At 46.8% G+C, this 9,597-nt stretch overlaps 1 protein-coding gene across 1 annotated transcript; it reads left to right on the top strand.

Moving 5' to 3' along the window:
- The first annotated feature begins 5,650 nt into the window (after positions 1-5,650).
- LOC119849814 (olfactory receptor 51G2-like) lies at positions 5,651-6,619 on the top strand. Its single transcript, XM_038387044.2, has one exon. The coding sequence runs from the start codon at positions 5,684-5,686 to the stop codon at positions 6,617-6,619; it is 936 nt and encodes a 311-aa protein (XP_038242972.1). The 5' UTR covers positions 5,651-5,683.
- Positions 6,620-9,597: the final 2,978 nt, after the last annotated feature.

Below are 9,597 nucleotides of genomic sequence, written 5' to 3'. Positions count from 1 at the left end.
GGGTGCTGCATTCAATCCCTATGCAATACCTGTGCAAGACTTTCCAAAAATTCTGGAGAGAACAGAACTGCTGGTCTGTGTTTCATCGTAGAGCTGAGGTGCAGGAAAGGAGAGTGTAATAGTGGCTGTGTGTAACCTACCCCCATCACCTCTTACAGGAGCATTGCTCAAGTAATTTTCACACTCAACTGGATATTAGTGCAAACCTATTGTTTGTACTATTCACCCATTTGTGTTGCTGTTCCCCTCCCCTGCCCAGGTAATGTAACTGTCTGTGTTAGATTGTAAGTTCCCAAGTATCTGCAGACCCTGGCATGGGGAGCAGATATGGGTACGGTGAGGATGAAGAGAAGCCTGCAGGATGATTGGACTCTCTGGATTCAGCCTATGCTAACCAGGAAAGCACTTCAGCTTCTCTTGGGGGTTTTCTTTGGGGTCAGAGTGTGTCACTGTCATGGAGGTACAGGTCCGATGCTCTGGAACTGCTCTGTATGGGTTGAGACGCTGCAGTTTTTTCAGGTTCTAAAGAAATCCAGCCTGAGAACTCATAAGAATGGCCCTACTGTGTCAGACGAAAGGTCCATCTAGTCCAGTATCCTGTCTTCCAACAGTGGCCAGTGCCAGGTGCCCCAGAGGGAATGAACAGAACAGGGAAGCATCAAGTGATCCATCCCCTGTCGTTCATTCCCAGCTTCTGGCAAACAGAGGCTAGGGACACCATCCCTGCCCATCCTGGCTAATAGCCATTGATGGACCTATCCTCCATGAATTTATCTAGTTCTTTTTTTAAACCTGTTATGGTCTTGGTCTTGTGTGACTTGTGTGTACTAAAGAACAGATGTGTGACTGTTATGCCAAACTTTTTATTGTAATATAAATATGACAAAGGTGACAATAGGCTGGTGCACCCCGGTACACCGTAGTGGTAAGAAAGTGGCCAGCTGGGGGCAGGACCCTGGATGCTGGTTAACGATTCCCCAAGTAGTGCCGGTGTTGGGGCCACAGAACTAGAAGCTTCTTCTTCTCTAGACCAGTGACAATGGAGTGGGGGTTGGACAACGGTGCTCCCGGGGCAAGGGCTGGGAGCCAGGTTGGCTGTGCCAGTGCTTGACTGGCCATAGTGCTGGAGTTGGAGGCACATGCACACTCCCAGCTGGGCTCCCGCTAGCAGTGTGGGGCTCCCAGCCTGTCCTGCTGTCCCCGCGCTGCCCCTGGGAGATGTACAGGCATGTCCCTGTGGCATGTGGCCCCTAGGGGGAAGCAAGTGGCAGGGGGTCTTCGCGCACTGTTTGGCCTGCAGGCACTACCCCCACATCTCCCATTTGGCCAGGAAAGGAGCAGCGCAGGGCAGGGTCACCAACCGTGACCAGAGCTGCCCCCCCTCACTCTCCCTACCCCCCCAACCCCTTGCCCTGAGCTCCCCCACTCCCCAAACACCTGCCCTGACTCCTGCACCCCCACACCCCAACCCCTTGCCCTGAGCCCCCCCATACCCCAACACCCTGCCCTGGACCCCCACACTCCTTCTACTCAGTGAAATCCTATGCCATAAGTAAAAAGAAAAGGAGTACTTGTGGCACCTTAGAGACTAACAAGTTTATTTGAGCATAAGCTTTCGTGAGCTACAACTGTAGCTCATGAAAGCTTATGCTCAAATAAATTTGTTAGTCTCTAAGGTGCCACAAGTACTCCTTTTCTTTTTGAGAATACAGACTAACACGGCTGCTACTCTGAAATATGCCATATGTGAAATTGTGGCTTGGAAAGGGCCAACATGGAGCACATTCATCTCAAAGCCTGGCACAACAAGAACAAGGAGAGCAGCGAGACCAGCTGTACGGGCTAATGTGGGAGTTTCTGTAAGGTTACTTCAGGCTTTTATTCCAATATTCAAGTTTTATTCCAGAATATTGGTAGTAACTTTAAGTATCAAAGTCAGACAAAGGGATCCATGAAGCTAAGTGTCTAGGAGTGGAGGTGGGAATGGGGGTTGCAATATGACAGTACCTGTAAGAAATTTAAGTTACTTTCACCCCTGATTACAACCCAAATTTTCATGCATATATATTGAAAGCCAGCAGCAAAGTTGTTGGGATCTCTACAGGAAGGAGCAGTGGTAACATTAATACTTTTGCTTCAGAAAATATTTCAGAAATGTTCCACATATTGTTAGCAATAAATTTGTGCTATCACCTCTTTGTTCAGTGAATAGTTCTATGATACTATCTCCTGGTAACGGACCAGAAGCTGTTTCTAACTCTTATATTCAGACCATGTGTTTACACTCATGTCATGATTCAATGGACCACACTCAGAAGTGGAGGGCCAGAAAGGTATCTGTGGGAAGGTCAGAATTGCAAAATCACAAAGTACTCAAGGCTGCGGAACTCCCAGCAACAAGCTATCAATGGGGACAAGAGCTTAGCATGATTCAAAGAGGGACTGGATGTTTATATGGGTAACCAGAAAATCCAATTACAGTAGTGAGGATTTTTTTTTTTAAAAAGGATCGGATGGGCTCTAAATTTTCCTGATTTACATCACAAAATATGTCTAACTAGTGGGTGTCAGGGAGAAATTTTCCTTGGGTGCAGGTTGTGTCATAGCTGCCCATTGCATGAATTCTTCCACCTTCCTCTGCAGCATCTGGAACTGGCCACTGGATACTGAGCTAGATGGACTGCAGGTCTGATCCAGTCTGGCAGTGCCTATCTTCCTATCGGTGCTGTAAATTCATGACTATGTTTTTGCTAAAACAACGAGGAGTCCTTGTGGCACTCTAACAAATTTATTTGGGCATAAGCTTTCATGGGCTAGAACCCACTTCATCAGATGCATGGAGTGGAAAATACAGGAGCAGGTATAAATACATGAAAAGATGGGAGTTGCCTTACCAAGTGTGAGGTCAGTCTAATGAGACAATTCAACTGACAACAGGATACCAAGGGAGGAAAAATAACTTTTGAAATGGTAATGAGAGTGCCCCATTTCAGACAGTTGACAAGAAGTGTGAGTAACAGTAGGGGGAAATTAGTATTGGTTGAAATTAGGTTTAGGTTTTGTAGTGACCCAACCACTCCCAATCTTTATTCAGGCCTAATCATAGAATAGAATCATAGAATATCAGGGTTGGAAGGGACCCCAGAAGGTCATCTAGTCCAACCCCCTGCTCAAAGCAGGACCAAGTCCCAGTTAAATCATCCCAGCTAGGGCTTTGTCAAGCCTGACCTTAAAAACCTCTAAGGAAGGAGATTCTACCACCTCCCTAGGTAACGCATTCCAGTGTTTCACCACCCTCTTAGTGAAAAAGTTTTTCCTAATATCCAATCTAAACCTCCCCCATTGCAACTTGAGACCATTACTCCTCGTTCTGTCATCTGCTAGCGTCCAGTTTGAAAATTAATTCCAATTCTGCAGTTTCACATTGGAGTTGAAGAATTGCCACTTTTAGGTCTGTTATTGAGTGACCAGGGAGATTGAAGTGTTCTCCTACTGGTTTTTGAATGTTATGATTCCTGATGTCAGATTTGTGTCCATTTATTCTTTCGCATAGAGACTGTCCGGTTTGGCCAATGTACATGGCAGAGGGGCATTGCTGGCACATGATGGCATATATCACATTAGTAGATGTGCAGATGAATGAGCCTCTGATGGTGGGGCTGATGTGGATAGGTCCTATGATGGTGTCTCTTAAATAGATATGCGGACAGAGTTGGCAACGGGCTTTGTTGCAGGGTTTGATTCCTGGGTTGGTGTTTTTGTTGTGTGGTGTGTAGTTGCTGGTGAGTATTTGCTTCAGGCTGGGGGGCTGTCTGTTAGAGACGACTGGCCTGTCCCCCAAGGTCTGTGAGAGTGAGGGATCATTCTTCAGGATAGGTTGTAGATCCTTGATGATGCGTTGGAGAGGTTTTAGTTGGGGGCTGAAGGTGATGGCTAATGGAGTTCTGTTATTTTCTTTGTTGGGCCTGTCCTGTAGTAGGTGACTTCTGGGTACTCTTCTGGCTCTGTCAATCTGTTTCTTCACTTCAGCAGGTGGGTATTGTAGTTGTAAGAATGCTTGATAGAGATCTTGTAGGTTTTTGTCTCTGTCTGAGGGGTTGGAGCAAATGCGGTTGTATCGTAGAGCTTGGCTGTAGACAATGGATCGTGTGGTGTGGTCTGCATGAAAGCTGGAGGCATGTAGGTAGGAATAGCGGTCAGTAGGTTTCCGGTATAGGGTGGTATTTATGTGACTATCGCTTATTAGCATCATAGTGTCCAGGAAGTGGATCTCTTGTGTGGACTGGTCCAGGCTGAGGTTGATGGTGGGATGGAAATTGTTGAAATCATGGTGGAATTCCTAAGGGCTTTTTTTCCATGAGTCCAGAGAATGAAGATGTCATCAATGTAGCGCAAGTAGAGTAGGGGTTTTAGGGGACAAGAGCTGAGGAAGCGTTGTTCTAAGTCAGCCATAAAAATGTTGGCATACAGTGGGGCCATGCAGGTACCCATAGCAGTCCCGCTGACTTGAAGGTATAAATTGTCTCCAAATCTGAAATAGTTGTGGGTGAGGACAAAGTCACAAAGTTCAGCATCAGTTTTGACATGATTGTATAGGGTATGCTATTCCTGATGGCTTGTAGTCCATCTTTGTGTGGAATGTTGGTGTAGAGGCTTCTGCATCCATAGTGGCCAGGATGGTGTTTTCTAGAAGATCACCAAAGGATTGTAGTTTCCTCAGGAAGTCAGTGATGTCTCAAAGATAGCTGGGAGTGCTGGCAACGTAGGGCCTGAGGAGGAAGTCTACATAGCCAGATAATCCTGCTGTCAAGGTGCCAATGCCTGAGATGATGGGGCGTCCAGGATTCCCAGGTTTATGGATTTTGGGTAGCAGATAGAATACCCCTGGTCAGGGCTCTAGGGGTGTGTCAGTGTAGATTTTTTCCTGTGTTTCTTTGGGGAGTTTCTTGAGCAGATGGTGTGGAGGAAAAATTTAGTGGACCCAAGTAGGCCTAAACTTCCCAAGTAGGCCTAAAACTTTGGTCAAGCTAACTGTGTATATGAAGCATAAGAAGAGAGTGAGGAAAATTCCATTGAGGGAAAATTGCAAACAGCACAGCTTAAAAAATGTAACCATAACTGCTAGAAGTTAGAAAAAAACATTAATTGCAAAGAAAACACCCATCCGTAACAGGAAAAGCTTGGTTTTATTAAACTCCAAGTAAGGCAAAGCTACTGTTAAAGCTTGCACTATATGCCAAATAAGAAAAATGCTGTTGAAGGAAGCGGGTTTGACAAATTGTGGTTTTCAGCAATATAAGCTCCTGTATTTTCTGTTTACTCCAGAGCAGCTCCGGCTGACTCTCCCTGTATGCACATGCTTGAATACAGGAATCTCAGATTTGTTCTGATCCAAACACAACTCGTGGTTAATTTTCCACGACAGTGTAGTTTCTTTTGGTAATCCTCAGTGGGGTCAGAGGGTAATGGCCTGTAGAATGTGGTGTCTAGCAGCCTCTTTTTCATATTCCAACCTATTCATAATGACTACAGCACCTCATTTTGCTGATCTTCATTGAGCTCCTGGGAGTCTCTAGACTTGCACTGAGAGCAGAAAGATGTCTCGTTAAATATAATCTAGTCTCCTGTTCTTTTTCCTTTCAGGAAGGAAATTTCAAAACTCTTTGGACCTACCCAGTACATTATGTCAGCTGACAATTACACTAAATTCAAATCTGCAGTGTTTCTTCTCACTGGGATACCTGGGCAAGAAGACGTCTATCTCTGGATCTCTGTCCCCTTCTGCTCAATGTACGTTATTTCGATACTAGGAAATTCAGTCATTCTGTTCATTATAAAAACAGATCCAAGCCTCCATAAGCCCATGTACATTTTCCTTTCCATGTTGGCCATCACAGACCTTGGTTTATCGGTATCAACTATACCGACGACACTGGGAATATTCTTATTTAACTCTAGGGAGATCAGCCTCGATGCCTGCTTTGCTCAGCTATTCTTCATCCACTCATTTTCATACATTGAATCTTCTGTGCTTTTGTTGATGGCCTTTGACCGCTTCATTGCAATCTGTAACCCACTGAGATATGCTTCCATCTTAACCCCACCTAGAATATACAGGATGGGACTTCTGTTTGTGCTAAGATCGGTGGCCCTAATATTTCCACTCCCCATTCTCTTGAAACAGTTCCGATACTGTCGAGCCAATGTCCTCTCCCATTCTTACTGCCTGCACCAGGAGGTCATGAAGTTGGCTTGTTCAGACATCACAGTCAACAGCATCTATGGTCTCACTATTAAACTCTTATTGATGGGGTTGGACTCGTTGTTCATCTTTTTCTCCTATGTGATGATCCTCAAAACTGTGCTGAGTGTAACATCCCCCACAGAGTGCATCAGGGCGCTGAACACCTGCGTCTCCCACCTCTGGGCTGTCCTGTTCTTCTACACACCAGCTATTGGCTTGTCTATGATACACAGATTTGGGAACAGCACTTCTCACTTGCTTCAGATTATCCTGGGCTATATCTACCTGCTGGTCCCACCCCTGATGAACCCAATCGTGTACAGTGTGAAAAGCAAACACCTTCGTGCAAGGATAATCAGGGTCTTCTTCAAGTGAAGGGTGAGTTCATCACCTGGCTCCAGAACTGGTGACATGACACATGAAAAACATGGGCCTATTCCATCCCGGGCCCTTATATCCAAAATTAAATGAACTACTGAGCTCCACTCTGTAGAGAGAGGTTCTGAAGGGGTCTACGGCCTGGAGTAGTGGGAGAGGGTCTGTCGCCACCCACTGGTGAGTGAGGACAGTGCACTGGGGGAAGGACACCAAGGCAGGCAGCAGCATTTAAAAATTGAATATGTTTGTGGAGAACCAGGGCACCAATAGGTGTCTGGCCCATAAAGAGCCATATCAGTGGCTGCTCCAACCTCAGAATTCCTCTCGATACAGCCAATACAGAGAAGGGACGTGGATGTTGTTTCCTGTTACACCTGGCCTGTCCCTGTCCCGTCTCTGGTTAAACCTCGAGGGGCCATGAAAAAAGGAGCAGAGCTGTTCTGCAGTCACTGTCCTGGCCCTTCGTGAGCGCTTTGAGAGCTGCATGATCCATGGGGGCTGCACCAGCTGTGGAACAGGGGCTATTCAAGGGGCTTGGACACCCACCCTTCCCCTATGTCCTCAGCCAGGTGCTTGTGACTGAGTCATGTCAGAGACATGATTAACACTAGAGCCCCAGGAGAAGCTATGGTGGCAGTGCTGTTGATGGCTATGTATACAGGACACATGCTGAGCCCACTCCCCCCCGAGGCAGAGCAGAGCTGCATGTATGAGTGAGTGTCTGACAGACAAGAGTCCTGGCAAGAGACTCAATCCCAGATTCCCTCCTACTCCTCCCCTCTGTTTCCCCGGCTGCAGGGGTGGAAATGATCCTCAGCTCCCCGACAGAGGCACAGCTAGCTCCTATCCCAGTCCAGCCCATTCAGTGTAGGGTGGTCACCTATTCAAAAGACAAAAGCCAGATATATATAGAAGCCCTGTCCCCTCTGTGACCCTGCCCCTGCTGCTCTTCTGCCCCATCTCTTTCCCCAAGCCCCCATCCTTGCTTCTCCCAAATATACAAGGCTCCACCCCATCTCCAGAAGGACAGAAGCCAGTGTCAGGCCATGGTAAAAGTGACCCAGTGAGCTAGAGCAACTGTGAAGAGCTCCAGACTCTCTGCCTACCCTGGGCAAGGAGCTGAGGCCCAAGAGAAGCCCCCAGCCTGTGTTCCCGCCTCCCATGATGTTCAACCCAGGGATGGTGGAGAGTCTGAGGCTCCTCACAGCAGTCTGGGCTTCTGAGGCAGCTCTTAGCATGGGCTAGTTCTGAACTGGCCAGGGGGCAGAGCCTCAGGGGAAGTGGAGGAGAAGGAGGTAGGGCCTAGTGGGAAGAGATGGGGCAGGGTATGGGGCCTCAGGAGAAACAGAGATGCATGGGGTGCAACAAGCCTGAACCAAAGCTGTCCCCAGCAAGCAGTATGGGGAGAGTATGAGTAAAAGAAGAGGACGTGGCTATGTCAGGGTCCCACAGAGCAACACCTCTGGCATTGGTCTATAAAAGGCTACTTACTATAGCCTCCTGTGACAGCTGGCTTCTGGGAAGCCCAGTGACTCCTGCACCTTTGGCCAGTTCTGGTTCTCTAACTCAAGAGCAAAGCCTGTCTAACTTAGGTTGCAGCGATAAGTGTGACAGCTGCCTGTTATTTTAAAACCATTTTCTCTAATGCTTTGTGCTGTTTGCTAATAAACCTCTTTGTTTTAGGGAGGCTGGAGTGATTGTACAGCTCTGGTCACAAGCTCCTGAAGGGAAGAAACTGAGGTGTCCTATCGGACCTGCTTGGTAATAAGCGTTTAGCATAGATGGGGTGTTGTACTCAGCTCAAAGAGTGCTGAGAATTCTGAGATTCCCTGCAAGACTGGAAAGAATCTGGTTTACAGGGGAAAGAGACCATGTATACTGGTTTTACTGTGACAATCCAAATTCCTCTTAACCAGCATCTATCCTTGTTGAGTGCTAATCAAAATTCAGAGGAGCAACTTGTTCAAGTTGCATCCAATATAACGATCCACTCAAAACAAAAGTAATAGATGTTAGAATGATCTAATGTCATTAATATGTATGCATATGTCATCACATACAAACATACCAGCCTATGGAGTAAGAGCCCCCTAACATTTTTGTGGGTGGGGAGAATAAATTTGGATCTAGAAGGAATGCTCGAGCACCCATGCTCTATAAGAAGGGGTGACCCAACTTGCCAAGAGAATTTGTTTTTCTGCACTGCTGAGCTTCTGAGTTCCAGAGCTTATTTACTAAGTTTTCTAAGCTCCTTGCTTCTTCGTTCTTAATTTATGAGTTTATTAGTCTGTTCATTTTAATTTTTAAGCTTTAAATCAGTTAGTTATGTGAAAATCTAAGTTAGCTTCAATAGCTCTTAGCTTTATCTTCTCCTAAGCTCTGTATCTTCCACTCAAGAATTGAGGAACCTGAACCTTTGTCTCTTACCACTGTGACGGGGCAAGGCCAGATGACTTTGGAAGAGTTGTGGGAGATAGATATATTAGCTCCAGGCTAAACAAATCTCTGGTACCAGGATAAGTGAAATGGAAGCTGCTCCAGGTCAATTAAGACACCTGGGGCCAATTAAGAACTTTCCAGTAGGCCAGGAGAAGGCTAGGTTGATTGGGACACCTGAAGCCAATCAGGGGCTGGCTGAAACTAGTTAAAAGCCTCCCAGTCAGTCAGATGGGAGTGCATGTCAGGTGCTGTGGGAAGAAGTTGTGCTATTGCAGAGGCTGAGTAGTACACACCATATCAGGTACAAGGAAGGAGGCCCTGAGGTAAGGGTGAAGTGGAGCTTGAGGAATTGAGGGCTGCTGTGGGGGAAGTATCCCAGGGAATTGTACATGTCATGTTACTAAAGGGTCAGCTGCCATAGCTGACACTATTAGGGTCCCTGGGCTGAAGCCCGGAGGAGAGGGTGTGCCCAGGTTCCCCCCTACACCTTTGCCCCTGATTAAACACTGAGACTGGGAGACAACAGAGACTGTGCA

Source organism: Dermochelys coriacea, chromosome 1 (genome assembly GCF_009764565.3).
Source record: "Dermochelys coriacea isolate rDerCor1 chromosome 1, rDerCor1.pri.v4, whole genome shotgun sequence".
NCBI classification, from domain to species: Eukaryota; Metazoa; Chordata; order Testudines; family Dermochelyidae; genus Dermochelys; species Dermochelys coriacea.
Note: the sequence above shows the minus strand (reverse complement) of the source record. Positions and strands in the feature narration are given on the sequence as shown.

Excerpts from the sequence above, each read along its gene's own strand:
- LOC119849814 (XM_038387044.2), top strand. The coding sequence starts at position 5,684 with ATGTCAGCTGACAATTACACTAAATTCAAATCTGCAGTGTTTCTTCTC.